The 18558-nt window shown below is 49.6% G+C and overlaps 1 protein-coding gene across 5 annotated transcripts in view; it reads right to left on the reverse strand.

Annotated features, from left to right (window-relative positions):
• The window catches only part of LOC119968157 (2-oxoglutarate and iron-dependent oxygenase domain-containing protein 2-like), a 61657-nt gene that overhangs the window by 27411 nt on the left and 15688 nt on the right, over nucleotides 1-18558 (reverse strand). For 2 of the 5 annotated variants that reach the window (XM_038801176.1, XM_038801182.1), the window contains exons 1-2: nucleotides 5832-5920; nucleotides 331-1331 (exon numbers count right to left, since the gene is read on the reverse strand). In XM_038801176.1, the coding sequence (XP_038657104.1) occupies nucleotides 331-1331; nucleotides 5832-5917 (1087 nt within the window). In that variant the 5' untranslated portion in view covers nucleotides 5918-5920. Of the gene's footprint in view, nucleotides 1-250; nucleotides 1332-5831; nucleotides 5921-13629; nucleotides 13885-18558 lie in introns of those variants that run through there. The other 3 variants (XM_038801201.1, XM_038801232.1, XM_038801191.1) reach the window with 2 other exon arrangements.

Raw genomic sequence — 18558 nt, forward strand, 5'->3', positions numbered from 1 at the left:
TCTCTCCCTGCCCTATTGTACAGCTCTCCCCGCCCTGCTATCGTACAGCTCTCTCCCTGCCCTGCTATTGTACAGCTCTCTCTCCCCGCCCTATTGTACAGCTCTCCCCGCCCTGCTATCGTACAGCTCTCTCCCCGCCCTGCTATCGTACAGCTCTCTCTCCCCGCCCTGCTATTGTACAGCGCTCTCTCTCCCCGCCCTGCTATCGTACAGCTCTCTCCGCCCTGCTATTGTACAGAAACTAATTCACCTTTCACTATTTGTCCAATTTTAACTGTTAATCTCTTGAAACAAATAAGTTGCAGAGGTTTCAGTGAGAATGACGTTTACCGAGTTCAGTCTGTTGCTTTTCCAAATTCTCAGTCATTCCCACAGCTGGCATCCTCGCATCCAGCGGTGTTTCACTCTTCATTTTCATTTTCTTCTTCAGTTTCTTTTTCTCCTTTTTTCTCTTCTTCTTTCTCTTTCGGTCTTTGGCTTTCCTTTTTTTTGAGCTGTGATTTCTCTTTTTACGCTTTTCTTCCCCGGACGACAGGAATGAGGAAGACGAGGAGCTGGATGAAGAGGGCGAATCGCGCTTCCTGTTAACTTTCATTTGTGTTATTCCCTGATCCTTGCTAGGCGCCGAGCTTTGGGAACGTTTATCCTGGTCCTTGCTCGGTGCCGAGCTTTGGGAATGTTTATCCTGGTCCTTGCTAGGCGCCGAGCTTTGGGAATGTTTATCCTGGTCCTTGCTCGGTGCCGAGCTTTGGGAACGTTTATCCTGGTCCTTGCTCGGTGCCGAGCTTTGGGAATGTTTACCCTGGTCCTTGCTCGGTGCCGAGCTTTGGGAACGTTTACCCTGGTCCTTGCTCGGCGTCGAGCTTTGGGAACGTTTCTCCTGGTCCTTGCTAGGCGCCGAGCTTTGGGAACGTTTATCCTGGTCCTTGCTGGGTGCCGAGCTTTGGGAACGTTTATCCTGGTCCTTGCTCGGTGCCGAGCTTTGGGAATGTTTACCCTGGTCCTTGCTCGGTGCCGAGCTTTGGGAATGTTTACCCTGGTCCTTGCTCGGTGCCGAGCTTTGGGAATGTTTATCCTGGTCCTTGCTCGGTGTCGAGCTTTGGGAATGTTTACCCTGGTCCTTGCTCGGTGCCGAGCTTTGGGAACGTTTATCCTGGTCCTTGCTCGGTGCCGAGCTTTGGGAATGTTTATGCGAAGTCGATGGGCTTTCGCTGCCCCACCGATTCCTTTTCATCTTTCCCTCTTGGTGTTTTACTTCTCTCCTGCATCTCAAATCTTCTCTCAAACCACTGCGACCCATTTTTGTTTGTTCCGAAGATTGTACAAAACATCTAAAAGAAAGATGCTGCATTATCAATCACAACCTCATTTTATAGGACAAAAAAAAGAGCAAGGCCGTCTTACTGCAGCTGTACGGTGATTAGTGAGATGAAAAAATGAAATGAAAATCGCTTATTGTCACGAGTAGGCTTCAATGAAGTTACTGTGAAAAGCCCCTAGTCGCCACATTCCAGCGCCTGTTCGGGGAATCGAACCGTGCTGCTGGCCTGCCTTGGTCTGCTTTCAAAGCCAGCGATTTAGCCCAGTGTGCTAAACAGCCCACGCTTGGGGAATTGTGGGCAGTTCTGGTCTCCTTATCGAAAGAAGGGTATACTTGCCATAGAAAGAGTGCAGCAAAGGTTTACCAGCCTGATTCCTGGGATTGGAGGATTGTTACATGAGGAGAGATTGGGCTAAACCAGGGGTGGGCAAACTTTTCCGTGCAAGGGCCACATTCAGAAATTCACAATTTTAAAGGGCCGCATAGTATATTAAGTAAAATAATTACTTCACCCGGTTATGATTCTGGGCGCCTCATATAGAACATAGAACAGTACAGCACAGAACAGGCCCTTCGACCCTCGACGTTGTGCCAAGCAATGATCACCCTACTCAAGTCAACGTATCCACCCTATACCAGTAAGTAACCCAACAGCCCCCCACCCCCCATTAACCTTAAAAAAAAATTTTAAAAATTTTTTAAAAAAAATTTTTTTTTTTTTTAATGACTTGGTGGGCCACATAAAGACCTTTGGCGGGCCGCATGCGGCCCGCGGGCCGTAGTTTGCCCACCCCTGGGCTAAACACATCTGCATTCACCGCAATTTAGAACGATGAGAGGGGGCCACAGTCTCAGGTTGCAGGGTAGCCAATTTAGGGCAGACATGTGGAGAAATTTCATCATTCAGTGGGTGGTGAACCTAATAACAATAATCTTTATTATTGCCACAAGTCGGCTTACATTAACACTGCAATGAAGTTACTGTGAAAATCCCCTAGTCGCCACATTCCGGCGCCTGTTCGGGTACACAGAGGGAGAATTCAGAATGTCCAATTCAGCTAGCGTGTCGATCGGGACTTGTGGGAGGAACGTGCAGACTCCGACAGACTGTGGCCCAAGCTGGGAATTGAACCCAGGACCCTGGCGCTGTGAAGCAACTGTGCTAACCACTGCACAATAGGGAATTGGTTAACTAACAGGAAATAGATCGGCATGAACGGGTCATTTTCTGGGGATTGGCAGGATGTGACGAGTGGTGTCCCACAGAGATCACAACTTTTTACAATTTATATAAATGACCTTGGATGAGGGGACTGGAGGTACGTGGGTAAGTGAGCACTTCACACAACCCAAATGGATTCCCGATATTTCATATTTACCCACATTATACTCCATTTGCCAATTACGTAATGTCGCTTTAGCCCTTTCTCGCCTCCCGAGAGGGTCAATACTGAGGGAGTGCTGCACTGTCAGAGGGTCAGTACTGAGGGAGTGCTGCGCTGTCAGAGGGACAGTACTGAGGGAGTGCTGCACTGTCAGAGGGTCAGTACTGAGGGAGTGCCGCACTGTCAGAGGGTCAGTACTGAGGGAGTGCTGCACTGTCAGAGGGTCAGTACTGAGGGAGTGCCGCGCTGTCAGAGTCAGTACTGAGGGAGTGCTGCACTTTCAGAGTGTCCGTACTGAGGAAGTGCCGCACTGTCAGAGGGTCAGTACTGAGGGAGTGCCGCACTGTCAGAGTGTCCGTACTGAGGAAGTGCCGCACTGTCAGAGGGTCAGTACTGAGGGAGTGCCGCACTGTCAGAGGGTCAGTACTGAGGGAGTGCCGCACTGTCAGAGGGTCAGTACTGAGGGACTGCCGCACTGTCAGAGGGTCAGTACTGAGGGAGCGCTGCACTGTCAGAGGGTCAGTACTGAGGGAATGCTGCACTGTCAGCGGGTCAGTACTGAGGGAGTGCCGCACTGTCAGAGGGTCAGTACTGAGGGAGTGCTGCTCTGTCAGAGGGTCAGTACTGAGTGAGAGCTGCACTGTCAGAGGGTCAGTACTGAGGGAGTGCTGCACTGTCAGAGGGTCAGTACTGAGGGAGTGCTGCACTGTCAGAGGGTCAGTACTGAGGGTGTGCTGCACTGTCAGAGGGTCAGTACTGAGGGAGGGCTGTACTGTCAGAGGGTCAGTACTGAGGGAGTGCCGCACTGTCAGAGGGTCAGTACTGAGGGAGTGCCGCACTGTCAGAGGGTCAGTACTGAGGGAGTGCCGCACTGTCAGAGGGTCAGTACTGAGGGAGTTTAGCACTGACAGAGGATCAGTACTGAGGGAGTGCTGCACTGTCAGAGGGTCAGTACTGAGGGAGTGCTGCACTGTCAGAGGGTCAGTACTGAGGGAGCGCCGCACTGTCAGAGGGTCAGTACTGAGGGAGTGCCGCACTGTCAGAGGGTCAGTACTGAGGGAGTGCTGCACTGTCAGAGGGTCAGTACTGAGGGAGTGCCGCACTGTCAGAGGGTCAGTACTGAGGGAGTGCTGCACTGTCAGAGGGTCAGTACTGAGGGAGCGCTGCACTGTCAGAGGGTCAGTACTGAGGGAGTGCCGCACTGTCAGAGGGTCAGTACTGAGGGAGTGCTGCACTGTCAGAGGGTCAGTACTGAGGGAGCGCCGCACTGTCAGAGGGTCAGTACTGAGGGAGTGCCGCACTGTCAGAGGGTCAGTACTGAGGGAGTGCCGCACTGTCAGAGGGTCAGTACTGAGGGAGTGCTGCACTGTCAGAGGGTCAGTACTGAGGGAGTGCCGCACTGTCAGAGGGTCAGTACTGAGGGAGTGCCGCACTGTCAGAGGGTCAGTACTGAGGGAGTGCTGCACTGTCAGAGGGTCAGTACTGAGGGAGCGCTGCACTATCAGAGGGTCAGTACTGAGGGAGTGCTGCACTGTCAGAGGGTCAGTACTGAGGGGGTGCCGCACTGTCAGAGGGTCAGTACTGAGGGAGTGCTGCACTGTCAGAGGGTCAGCACTGAGGGAGTGCTGCACTGTCAGAGGGTCAGTACTGAGGGAGTGCCGCACTGTCAGAGGGTCAGTACTGAGGGAGTGCCGCACTGTCAGAGGGTCAGTACTGAGGGAGTGCCGCACTGTCAGAGGGTCAGTACTGAGGGAGTGCCGCACTGTCAGAGGGTCAGTACTGAGGGAGTGCCGCACTGTCAGAGGGTCAGTACTGAGGGAGTGCTGCACTGTCAGAGGGTCAGTACTGAGGGAGTGCCGCACTGTCAGAGGGTCAGTACTGAGGGAGTGCCGCACTGTCAGAGGGTCAGTACTGAGGGAGTGCCGCACTGTCAGAGGGTCAGTACTGAGGGAGCGCTGCACTATCAGAGGGTCAGTACTGAGGGAGTGCTGCACTGTCAGAGGGTCAGTACTGAGGGGGTGCCGCACTGTCAGAGGGTCAGTACTGAGGGAGTGCTGCACTGTCAGAGGGTCAGCACTGAGGGAGTGCTGCACTGTCAGAGGGTCAGTACTGAGGGAGTGCCGCACTGTCAGAGGGTCAGTACTGAGGGAGTGCCGCACTGTCAGAGGGTCAGTACTGAGGGAGTGCCGCACTGTCAGAGGGTCAGTACTGAGGGAGTGCCGCACTGTCAGAGGGTCAGTACTGAGGGAGTGTTGCACTGTCAGAGGGTCAGTACTGAGGGAGTGCTGCACTGTCAGAGGGTCAGTACTGAGGGAGTGCTGCACTGTCAGAGGGTCAGTACTGAGGGAGCGCCGCACTGTCAGAGGGTCAGTACTGAGGGAGTGCCGCACTGTCAGAGGGTCAGTACTGAGGGAGTGCCGCACTGTCAGAGGGTCAGTACTGAGGGAGTGCCGCACTGTCAGAGGGTCAGTACTGAGGGAGTGCTGCACTGTCAGAGGGTCAGTACTGAGGGAGTGCTGCACTGTCAGAGGGTCAGTACTGAGGGAGTGCCGCACTGTCAGAGGGTCAGTACTGAGGGAGTGCCGCACTGTCAGAGGGTCAGTACTGAGGGAGTGCCGCACTGTCAGAGAGTCAGTACTGAGGGAGTGCCGCACTGTCAGAGGGTCAGTACTGAGGGAATGCTGCACTGTCAGAGGGTCAGTACTGAGGGAGTGCCGCACTGTCAGAGAGTCAGTACTGAGGGAGTGCCGCACTGTCAGAGGGTCAGTACTGAGGGAGTGCCGCACTGTCAGAGGGTCAGTACTGAGGGAGTGCCGCACTGTCAGAGGGTCAGTACTGAGGGAATGCTGCACTGTCAGAGGGTCAGTACTGAGGGAGTGCCGCACTGTCAGAGAGTCAGTACTGAGGGAGTGCCGCACTGTCAGAGGGTCAGTACTGAGGGAGTGCTGCACTGTCAGAGGGTCAGTACTGAGGGAGTGCCGCACTGTCAGAGGGTCAGTACTGAGGGAGTTTGGAGGTTTTGTGCTAACATTCGGCCCGCCCTGAAGCTGCTGGTCGGGTTTTCCCGGGGTGGGGTGGTGCTGATTTCGGGGGAGATTCTCCCTCTGGCGGCTTTTTATATCTACCTATTTCCGCTCCAGTTGTTGTTGTTGAGGTTCCGCGCCCTCTCCCGTCCCCCGGCCACTTCCGGTTCCCTGACTGCGTGCAGCATCGATCGGCGTCCGTGCGGAATCCCGGCTCCGTAAAGAGCCCCACGCCCCATTGTCCAAACTGGGTTTGCAACAAATACTGAGCTTCTGACTGATTGTATATCGCGCCCCATTGCACGGACCTTTGTGCATATTCCTCACTAACAGCATTGTAACCTTGGGCATTTTTATCAACCAATTTAATCATTCTGAATGATAGTCACTGCAACAATTATTGTTGCCAACTCTGGCTTACCTTTTCCCGGGGGGAGTTGACCATTCACTTGGTCTTTGTCCCAGGTCACTGGGGTTAAACCTGCTGCAATGTCATCACCCAAAACACAAACAAAAATAGTTCACTTCGCATTTCGGAAATTAATTTCAAATCAAGAAGGCTGAGAGGGGACTTAATTGAGGTGAACAAAATTATGAGGGGAAGAGATAGGTTGGACAGGATAAAATTGTTTCCCTTGGGGAATTCCAGAACCAGGGGACATAGATTCCACATAAGAGGCAGAACACAGAACATAGAACAAACAGTGCAGAAGGAGGCCGTTCGGCCCTTCGAGTCTGCACCGACCCACTGAAGCCCACACTTCCACCCTGTATTCGTAAGCCAACAACCCCTCCTAACCTTTTTGGTTCGAAGGTGTAGAGGGGATATGAGGGAAAATCTTTTTGCGCAGAGGGTAGTGGGGAGTCTGGAATTTGCTGCCTGAGTTGGTGGTGCAGGCAGAGACCCTAAACTCTTAAAAAAATTATCTGGATCTGTACCTTAAGTGCTGTAAACTAGAGAACTATGGACCAGATGCAGAAAGGTGGGATTAGAAATGGCACCTGTGTATCCTCAGGTTGGCATGGACCAGATGGGCAGAATGGCCTCCATCTGTGCTGTAACATTTCTATGAAGAAACAGACAAACATTTGTGGAAATGCAGCAATCCAGTTCCCCATTTCAGTCCAAAGGAAGCTCGTTGGTGTAGCCAATGTCGTGGCAGCCAAATTATCTCCAGTAAGGGCCACGAACAGCAATGAAATATTTTTTGTCATCAGATGATGGTTTGTGCCTCAGTGTCAATTCTGTGTTAAACATTATGTGGTGTAGCTCAGGCATCCCACTCTGGCATTGCAGTCTCTGCCATGAGAATGTTCATGATTCACTAGCCTGTTTTCTTTGGGCCCACTTCTCGACTCACTGAGCTCTTCATTTCTGTACACCTTTTCCAATTAGTCAAGCTCCAGAGGTCACAGTCGTCAGTGTCGATATCCACCATCTTCATATTTCATTTGGAGGTGCCCTTATAGCTGAGGGGGACACTGAGGGGGTTGTGACCCAGTGAGGTGGCCAGTTCACCATACAGAAAGTCTTTGGTTAAACAGCCATCACCCATCCCTGTGGCTGAGCTGGCGCAGGCATCATTACTTAACAATGAGTGTCTGCCAATGGAATTAGCTCTCTGAATTGGTGATCCTGTCCTGAGAATAGATGCCAAAGAGACAACTGAGACAGCAAAGGTGGAAACTGTTTTCCAGTTCCCAACATTGTAGAGGAGTACACAGATGATGCAGGCATGATCAACTCAGTTTGGTGTCCTCAGTCATGTTGCCATGATTCAGCTTGGATAGAACAGCTGCAGCTTTTGTGTTAATTTCAGCATCAAGTGGGAAGGTTTATTTGCAATATGGAAAGTTTATGTAGGCAGGTTCCACACTAAATATGGCAATATGAATTTATAATAGAAAGGTTTAACACAAACTTGTGCAGGTTGACTAATAATATGTAGTTATTGAAGCAAAAGGTAATTGACATACATCTCAAAGCTCCAACCAGTCAGTAGTGAATAGTCAGAATACAGGTTAAGTTTCACAGGTCTTCTGATGAAAATATGCAATCCTCTGTGCTGTTACATTGGTGCGTCAATGCGCTGAGGCACATACTGTTTTGATGGCGGCTTCCTCAATTTGGGGCATTTAGTTGCTCCATCACTTGGCACAAATCGTGCAAACGGTTCAATAAACTGACTGCTGCCAGCTCTCCCCTGCAGTCAGTGTTCGAGGAGTGAATAAACTCAAACAAGGGACAATGAATATCTGAAATCAGCTGATTCATTCAATCCAGTTCATGGTGAACATGCCTCACAGCATCAAACACACTGGTGACCGAGCGAGAAACAGCATGGAGTGAGGCGGACCCAGCGAGTTCAAACAGCGGGGGTGCGGGGAGGGGGGCTCATAAACAGAGTGTAAAAAGTCAGTGACATGACAGAAAAACCAAAAGCTCATTGGTTAGTAAGTAACTGATAATTAGTACTTCCTATTCTAAATTGCTTTCAGATTAAAGGAGAAATATTTTTACAAATTAAAAAACTAAAGATGGGTTGGAAATTTAAAATAAATTTAAAAGTAATTGAATAAAATAGAGATGCAGGGCCAAGCAATATGTTGTTCCTGCATGATGTGGGAGCTGATGGACCCCCATTGTTGTTCCCAGTCTTTGGCAAATGTTGGTTGCTGGAGGAACTTTGGCTCAGAATTGATGAGAAAAGAGAATGTAGTCGTAATTGGTGAGGCCACACCTGGAATACTGTGTACAGTTTTGGTCTCCTTACTTGAGAAAGGACGTACTGGCACTGGAAGGGGTGCAGAGGAGATTCACTGGGTTGATTCCGGAGTGGAGAGGATTGGCTTATGAGGAGAGACTGAGTAGATGGGACTGTACTCATTGGAATTTAGAAGAATGAGGGGGCGGTCTGATAGAAACATATAAAATTATGAAGGGAATAGATAGGATAGATGCGGGCAGGGTGTTTCCACTGGCAGGTGAAAGCAGAACTAGGGGGCATAGCCTCAAAATAAGAGGAAGTAGATTTAGGACTGAATTTATGAATGAAAAATGAAAATGAAATGAAAATCGCTTATTGTCACGAGTAGGCTTCAAATGAACTTACTGTGAAAAGCCCCTAGTCGCCACATTCCGGCGCCTGTTCGGGGAGGCTGTTACGAGAATTGAACCGTGCTGCTGGCCTGCCTTGGTCTGCTTTCAAAGCCAGCGATTTAGCCCTGTGCTAAACAGCCCCATATTTAGGAGGAACTTCTTCACTCAAAGGGTTGTGAATCTATGGAATTCGTTGCCCAGTGAAGCAGTTGAGGCTCCTTCATTAACTGTTTTAAGGTAAAGATAGATAGTTTTTTGAAGAATAAAGGGATTAAGGGTTATGGTGTTCGGGCGGGAAAGTGGTGCTGAGTCCACAAAAGATCAGCCATGATCTCAGTGAATGGCGGAGCAGGCTCGAGGGACCAGATGGCCTACTCCTGCTCCTAGTTCTTATGTGTTCCACGTATGTTTACTACCTGAGCCACAAGCTAATTGGCACCAGGTCAATGAGATTACAGAGGTAAAAACGTGGCTCAACGGTTGGTGTGGGAAAAATGAGTTTACATTCATGGGACATTGGGGAAGGAGGGAGCTGTTCAGATAGGGCGGACTTCACGTGAATCGTGTTGGGACCAGGATCCTGGTGAATCACATTTCTCGGGCCCTAGATGGGGCTTTAAACTAAATAGTTGGAGGGGTGGGGTGGAGTTGAATATCAAAGGGTGCTCAGTATTTTGGAATGATAGACAGAAAGGGAAAGGAGGTGGTATAGCTTTTCTGGAAAAGGAAGTATTAGTGCTGCAGTGAGATGGCGGCACGGTAGCACAGTGGGTAGCAATGTTGCTTCACAGCTCTAGAGTCCCAGGTTCGATTCCCGGCTTGGGTCACTGTCTGTGTGGAGTCTATACTGGAGATCAAGACGTGGAATCAGTCTGGGTAAAAATAAGAAATAGCAAAGGAAATAAATCCATGGTAGAAGTAATCTATAGGTCCCTAAACAGTAGTTCCCCAGTGGGGCACAGTATAAACCAGGAAATATTGGGGGCTTGTAAGAAAGGTACGGCAATAATCATGGGTGATTTTAATATAGCAAGGGTAGTCTGGAGGGAGAGTTCACTGAATGTATTAGAGATTGTTTCTTGGAGCAATATGTCGTGGAACTAACCAGGGAGCAGGCTACTCTGATTTGGTATTGTATAATTAGGAGGGATTCATTAATTACCTCAGTTAAGGATCCTCTAGGGAAGAGTGATCATAGCATGATAGAATTTAAAATTCAGTTTGAGGGCGAGAAACTGGAGTCCCACACTCGTATTCTGGAGTTAAACAAAGATAATCACGGCGGCACGAGGACAGATTTGGCCCAGTGGACTGGGCAGGAAGACTGAAAGGCAGGACAGCTGATGAGCAGTGGCAGATATTTAAGGAGGGATTCAATTCCTCCCAACTAAAATATATTCCAGAGAGGAAGAAAGATTGTAAGAGGGGGAAAAACATCCATATCTGAGCAAGGAAGTTAAAAATCACATAAAGACAATAACAAAGCTTACCATGTTGTAAAGGCCAGTGACTGGCTGAAATATTGGGAAACATGTAAAGATGAACAAAGGATTTCTAAAAAAGTGATAAAACGAGCAAAGGTAAATTACGAAAGAAAACTGACGCAAAATATAAAAAAAAGATAGTAAAAGCTTCTACAAGTATATAAAAGGGAAGAGAACAGCCAATGTGAATGTTACTCCCTTGGAGGATGAGAATAGGGGATTAATAGTGTAGAATATAGAAATGGCGGGGACGCTTAATCAATATTTTGCTTCAGTTTTCACAGTAGATACGCTAGCACCATCCCAATAGCAACAACTAATGCAGAGGAAATAGAAAGGTAGGAACTTAGAACAATCAGCATCAATAGGGAAAAAGTACTCAACAAATTATTGGGATTGAGGGCAGACAAATCCCCAGGGCCTGATGGCCTACATTCTAGGGTGTTAACGGAAATGGTAGCAGAGATAATGATCCATTGGTTATAATATTCCAAAATTTCCTTGATGCAAGAAAAGTTCCAGTAGATCGGAAAAATGCTAATGTAACGCCCTTATTCAAAAAGGGAGGGAGATAGAAAATAGGAAACTATAGACCAGTTAGTTTAACATCTGCTGTTAGGAAATTGTTAGAATCCATTGTTGGATTGGATTGGATTGGATTGGATTTGCTTATTGTCACGTGTACCGAGGTACAGTGAAAAGCATTTTTCTGCAAGCAGCTCAACAGATCATTAAGTACATGGGAAGAAAAGGGAATAAAAGAAAATACATAATAGAGCAACACAAGGTACACAATGTAAAACGAGTATAAGTTAAGTTAAAAAGTGGATCTGTTGGGGAGAGCTCACAGAGAGTCGTCTCGCTCCGGTGCCATCTTCTATTAAAGAATTAACAAGATATTTGGAAAGTTAAAACTCAATCCATCAGAGTCAGCATGGTTTTATGGAGGGTCAATTGTGTTTAACTAATTTGCTAGAGTTCTTCGAAGGTGTAACAAGCCAAGTGGATAATGGGAATCCTTTGATGTAGTATATCGGGACTTCCAGAAGGTATCTGATAACGTGTCATGGGATACGGACTAATTTATTTGCTTGGATAGAAGACTAGCTGACGGACAGAAGGCAGAGAATCGGGATAAATGGGTATTTTTCTGGATGGCAAGACGTAACTAGTGGAGGGCCACTGGGTTCGGTCCTCGAGCCCCAACTATTTACAATTTATATTAATGACTTGGATACAGGGATAGAAGGTTCTACAGCCAAATTTGCAGAAGACACTACAATAGGTGGGATAGTAAGTTGCAATAAAGAAATAAGAAATTTGCAAATGGACATGGCGATTGACAAAGTAGACGTGGAGTGGATGCTTCCTCTTGTGGGGCATTCTAGAACAAGAGGTCATAGTTTGAGGATAAGGGGAGGCATTTTAAAACAGAGAAGAAATTACTTCTCTCAATGGGTTGTGAATCTGTGGAATTCACTACCCCATAGTGTGGTGAATGTCTGGACATTGAGTCAATATAAGGAGTTACACAGATTTTTAATTTGTGATGGGTTGAAGGGTTATGGGGAACTGGCAGGATGGTGGAGAAGATGCCGAGATGAGATCAGCTGTGATGGTATTGAATGGCAGAGCAGGCTCCAGGGCTGAATGGCCTCCTCCTGCTCCTAGCTCTTCTCTAATTATGACCTTGGTGCCAACATGGGCAGAGTCAATGAACCAGGTCATGAATAGCATCAGAAGTTAAGGGTTGCTGCTGAAAGTTTGTAGTAGACAAGGGCGGGCTTTTACCTACACCTGGCTGTACTGTACAATTTTAAAAAAAACATTGGGCGGGATTCTCTGACCCTGAGGCTAAGTATTGACGCCATCATAAACGCCGTCGCGTTTCTCAACGGCGTCAACATAGCCTCAAGATCAGCAATTCTGGCCCCTACAGGGAGCCAGCACAGTACTGGAGCGACCCACGCCACTGCAGTTACCGATCCCAGCGTCAGGTGAGCACCTCCGGTCCGCGCATGCGCAGTGGGACCGGCACAATTTCCACGCATGCGTGGTTTCTCCCTTCTCCGCGCCGGCCACTACGCAACATGGCGTAGGACATGCAGAACAAAGGAGGCCCCCAGCCCGAGAGGCCATCCGCCGATCGTGGGGCTCCGATCCTGGGCCATGTCACACCGGAGGGCGCCCCGGAGTCAGGCCCCTCCCCCCCACAGGCCGCCCTGGACCCTTCCACACAGAGGACCCACCGGGTAAGACCAGGTTAGAATGGCGCCGGTGGAACTCAGGTTTTTCGCTATGGCCGCCCGCCCATCTCGGGCGAAGAATCGCCGGGGGCCCCCGGCCGGCGCCAATGGTGCTGATTCGCATCCTGGCGTGGCGATTCTCCGACCCGGCCCCGAGGTCAAAGTATCCCGCCGATTTATTCTCGGGCTTTGGCGACATTGTCAAAGCTGTTTTCAATGCTCACTGTGGCACCGGAACCCCAGGAAGACCAGAACAATTGGGGTTTGATCAAAATCCTTTATGTTTTACATCAGTTTTGTTGAAGTCAGCTTCACAACTTGCCATATCCCGATTTCCAACACGGATGTCCTTCATCGAGGATTACATAAATCAAACATGCGTTTCAAAATGTTTTTACATTTGTTCAAAGTAACAATTTGCTAGATATTTAACAAGGTCATTGGAGATTAACAAAATCACAGTAGCAACATGAAATTATCTCAATGGATCCAGTTTTTGATCCTTTGTCTTGATTGGGATGAACTGGGATGGACAAAAAACAGATTGGTCTAATTCCTGACCACATGCCACACACTTCACACTTGATTTAAATAGTGATAGAGCAATAACAGAAACATTCCAGACTGGATCCCCGATGCAACTAGTCTCCAGCAAAGAAAGGCCACGTGGACACTGCCTCATAAACCTGCAGGAGGGATGCTAAATCAGAATGACCCGATCTCCCAAGAGAGCTGGACAAACAGAGGGTTAGTGGGCGAGGGTTCGATCGATGCTCCCTCAATGCAGCAACATAACATGCCATAAAAAATCCAAAAGACAGAGAGAGATGGTACTCTCCAAAATCCCACACACAACCTCACCAGGTGGTTGAGAGAAGATGCTGCTTGAAGAAACGGGATGAACATTTTCTACAATTATTCAATTACTAAAAGCATTTCTTCTGCCAACGGCTGTGAATCAGCCAGAGGTTAATGGAGGTGCCTCTGGGGTGCAGGACCTCAGCTTCTCAACAGAGCAGGAAGAAACCGACACCACGTGGAGTTTGCTAATTCAAAGTGCAGATACTCACTGCCTCCTGCCGCTGTAGCTCTGAGAGCTGAGAGGTGAAACCATCCCCGAATCCCACTGCTTCCACCAATTCTGGCTTCCTGTCACACATTGGGCAGAGCTCGTTACGAACTGGAGACGATCGCATCCATATGATGAGATTCCAGCGTTCCCCTGAGGATATCGGTAGAGCACCGTGGCATTGTTGGCCCCGATGGAGCAGCCCGTGACTCACTTTGTGCTCAATCTCTACACACTCGCTCTCGCTTATTGGAACCTGAAACCACAAGGTGCAGACGCACAATAAATTAACGTTTATATACCAGCACGGTTGTTTTTTAAAATCTCGATTTTAGGATGTGCGTCGCTGGTTAGGCCAGCATTTATTACCCACCTCTACTTGCTCTCAAGAAGGTAGTGGTGAGTTGCCTTTTCATGGAATTTACAGTGCAGAAGGAGGCCATTTGGCCCATCGAGTCTGCACTGTGCCCTTGGAAAGAGCACCCTACCCAAGCCGACACCTCTACCCTATCCCCATAACCCAGCAACCCCATCTAACATTTTTTTGGACACGAAGAGCAATTTAGCATGGCCAATCCACTTCATGGCCTTCTTCAACCACTGCAGTCCATGTGGTGTAGGTACGCCCACAGTGCTGTTAGGGAGGGAGTTCCAGGATTTTGACCCTGCGACAGTGAAGGAACGGCGATATATTTCCAGGTGTGGAGTGTGTGTGAATGTGTGTTGTGTAAGGTGTGAGTGAATGAGTACTGATATACTGAGTAATTGTTGTAGCGTTTAGAATTTTGAGATGAATACCAGAATAAATAATCCTCTGGCGGATATGAAACACATTTTATTCATTCCTGGGATGTAGGCTTCACTGGCTAAGCCAGTATTCATTGCCCATCCTTAATGGCCAATGAGGTGCAATGTGGTGGTGAGTTGCCTTCTTGAACCGTTGCAGTCCATGCGGTGTAGGTACAGCCACAATGGGGTTCCCAGGTATCTGCTGCTCTTGTCCTTCTAGATGGTAGTGGTCATGGGTTTGGAAGGTGAAGTCTGAGGAGCCTTGGTGATTTTTGTAGATTTTGTAGTGCAGTACATTTTGTAGATGGTACACACAGCTGCTACTGTGCGTCGGTGGTGGAGGGAGTGAATATTTATGGAAGGGGTGCCAATCAAGTGGGCTGCTTTGTCGTGGATGGTGTTGAACTTCTTGAGTGTTGTTGGAGCTGCGCTCATCCAGGCAAGTGGAGAGAATTCCATTAAACTCTTGACTTGTGCTTTGTAAAGGATGGGCAGGCTTTTGGGGGGGGGGGGGGGGGGGGGGGGGGGGGGTCCACATGGACATGGCTAGTCCAGTTCAGTTTCTGGTCAATGGTAACCCGCAGGATGCTGATAGTAAGAGATTCAGTGATGCTAATGCCATTGAATGTCATGGGGCGATGGTTAGATCCTCTCTTGTAGGAGATGGTCATTGCCTGGCACTTGTGTGACATGAATGTTACTTGCCACTTGTCAGCCCCAAGCCTGGATATTGTCCGGGTCTTGCTGCATTTGGACAGGGACTGCTTCATTATCTGAGGAATCACAAATGGTGCTGAACATTGTGCCGTCATCAGCAAACATTCTCATTTCCGACCTTTGGTAGGTCATTGGCTGGAGCTAGGATACTACCCCGAGAAACTCCTGCAGTGATGTCCTGGAACTGAGATGGTTGACCGTCAACCACCACAACCATCTTCCTCAGTTTTATGTTTTCTTCTCCAAAGGCCACACTTAATACAGAAAAATGGAAAGAGTACAAGGGTTTCAATTTACTCCCGATTCTGTCCATACACCCACTTTTACAATATTCACCATTTACCCAGTACTGACCCTCTAATAGCAGAGCTCTCCCTCACCCCGACCACCCAGCAGTGCAGCGCTCCCTCAGTACTGACCCTCTGACAGTGCAGCACTCCCTCAGTACTGACCCTCTGACAGTGCAGCACTCCCTCAGTACTGACCCTCTGACAGTGCAGCACTCCCTCACCCCGACCACCCAGCAGTGCAGCGCTCCCTCAGTACTGACCCTCTGACAGTGCAGCACTCCCTCAGTACTGACCCTCTGACAGTGCAGCACTCCCTCAGTACTGACCCTCTGACAGTGCAGCACTCCCTCAGTACTGACCCTCTGACAGTGCGGCACTCCCTCAGTACTGACCCTCTGACAGTGCGGCACTCCCTCAGTACTGACCCTCTGACAGTGCAGCACTCCCTCAGTACTGACCCTCTGACAGTGCAGCAGTCCCTCAGTACTGACCCTCTGACAGTGCAGCACTCCCTCACCCCGACCACCCAGCAGTGCAGCGCTCCCTCAGTACTGACCCTCTGACAGTGCAGCACTCCCTCAGTACTGACCCTCTGACAGTGCAGCACTCCCTCAGTACTGACCCTCTGACAGTGCGGCACTCCCTCAGTACTGACCCTCTGACAGTGCAGCACTCCCTCAGTACTGACCCTCTGACAGTGCAGCACTCCCTCACTCCTGACCATCCAACAGTGCAGCACTCCCTCAGTACTGACCCTCTGACAGTGCAGCACTCCCTCAGTACTGACCCTCTGACAGTGCAGCACTCCCTCAGTACTGACCCTCTGACAGTGCAGCAGTCCCTCAGTACTGACCCTCTGACAGTGCAGCAGTCCCTCAGTACTGACCCTCTGACAGTGCGGCGCTCTCTCAGTACTGACCCTCTGACAGTGCGGCACTCCCTCAGTACTGACACTCTGACAGTGCAGCACTCCCTCAGTACTGACCCTGACAGTGCGGTACTCCCTCAGTACTAACCCTCTGACAGTGCAGCACTCATTCAGTACTGACCCTCTGACAGTGCGCACTCCCTCAGTGCTGACCTTCTGACAGTGCGGCACTCCCTCAGTACTGACCCTCTGACAGTGCAGCACTCCCTCAGTACTGACCCTCTGACAGTGCAGCACTCCCTCAGTACTGACCTCTGACAGTGCGGCACTCCCTCAGTACTGACCCTCTGACAGTGCGGCACTCCCTCAGTACTGACCCTCTGACAGTGCAGCACTCCCTCAGTACTGACCCTCTGACAGTGCAGCAGTCCCTCAGTACTGACCCTCTGACAGTGCAGCACTCCCTCACCCCGACCACCCAGCAGTGCAGCGCTCCCTCAGTACTGACCCTCTGACAGTGCAGCACTCCCTCAGTACTGACCCTCTGACAGTGCAGCACTCCCTCAGTACTGACCCTCTGACAGTGCGGCACTCCCTCAGTACTGACCCTCTGACAGTGCAGCACTCCCTCAGTACTGACCCTCTGACAGTGCAGCACTCCCTCACTCCTGACCATCCAACAGTGCAGCACTCCCTCAGTACTGACCCTCTGACAGTGCAGCACTCCCTCAGTACTGACCCTCTGACAGTGCAGCACTCCCTCAGTACTGACCCTCTGACAGTGCAGCAGTCCCTCAGTACTGACCCTCTGACAGTGCAGCAGTCCCTCAGTACTGACCCTCTGACAGTGCGGCGCTCTCTCAGTACTGACCCTCTGACAGTGCGGCACTCCCTCAGTACTGACACTCTGACAGTGCAGCACTCCCTCAGTACTGACCCTGACAGTGCGGTACTCCCTCAGTACTAACCCTCTGACAGTGCAGCACTCATTCAGTACTGACCCTCTGACAGTGCGCACTCCCTCAGTGCTGACCTTCTGACAGTGCGGCACTCCCTCAGTACTGACCCTCTGACAGTGCAGCACTCCCTCAGTACTGACCCTCTGACAGTGCAGCACTCATTCAGTACTGACCCTCTGACTGTGTGGACTCCCTCAGTGCTGACCTTCTGACAGTGCGGCACCCCCTCAGTACTGACCCTCTGACAGTGCAGCACTCCCTCAGTACTGACCCTCTGACAGTGCAGCACTCTCTGAGTACTGACCCTCTGACAGTGCGGCACTCCCTCAGTACTGACCCTCTGACGGTGCAGCACTCCCTCAGTACTGACCCTCTGACAGTGTGGCACTCCCTCAGTACTGACCCTCTGACAGTGCAGCACTCCCTCAGTACTGACCCTCTGATAGTGCAGCACTCCCTCAGTACTAACCCTCGCACTGTGCTCGGAATTTCAGCATAGTGAAGTCGCTGAAATAGGTCTTAACCCATAACATTCTGACGAAGAGATGTGAGAGCTATCGAAGGAGCCACAGCTGAGATGTGAATGGCCAGGGACGTGACACCTATTGGTAATTTTCACAGTAACTTCATTGCAGTGTTTATGTAAGCCTACTTTTGACAATTGTCATGGGAATGTCGCTTTAAGAAATGTTTGTCTTCTCACGTGGCTGCAGTGATGTCATTGTGTGGGTGGAGCTGGGCTCTGGCTCTGCTTTTTACTTTCGTTTTGAGCTGGAAGCTGTGAGTTCGACTTTCGGTTTTCAGTTGGGGATCTGCATCCAAACCAAGGAGGTGTATTTTGGTCTCGCTCTCTTCATGCTAAAGAATGTCTCCAGATCACTTGATAATTTCAAAGTAATACCTGTTTCTGTAAGAAATGCAAACCTACTGTCTTTGTAGGAAAAAGGATGTTTGGCTTATGGATGTTGTAAGGAAAGTTACTAAGGGTTATGTATAGAGTACTGTATCTTGGGGGGGGTATCTGTGTTGGTAGTTGATAAGATGTTTACTGTGTGTTTATAAAATGTTAACAGGATTCATAGAATAAACATTGGTTTGTTTAAAAATACTTAAGAATCTGTTGCATCACACCTGTAAAGTGGGCCCTTGTGCTCCCCATAACCAAAATCTATTAAACGTTGTGGGCCAGGTGAACTCCATGATATACTTTGGTGTTCTCTAAACCCTGGCCCATTACACTTGTGACACTAATAAAGTTTATTGTTGTAATTAGTAGTCAGTGGTACTGGAGATGGAAGGAAATGGAG

Source organism: Scyliorhinus canicula, chromosome 1 (assembly GCF_902713615.1).
Source record: "Scyliorhinus canicula chromosome 1, sScyCan1.1, whole genome shotgun sequence".
Lineage (NCBI taxonomy): Eukaryota > Metazoa > Chordata > Chondrichthyes > Carcharhiniformes > Scyliorhinidae > Scyliorhinus > Scyliorhinus canicula.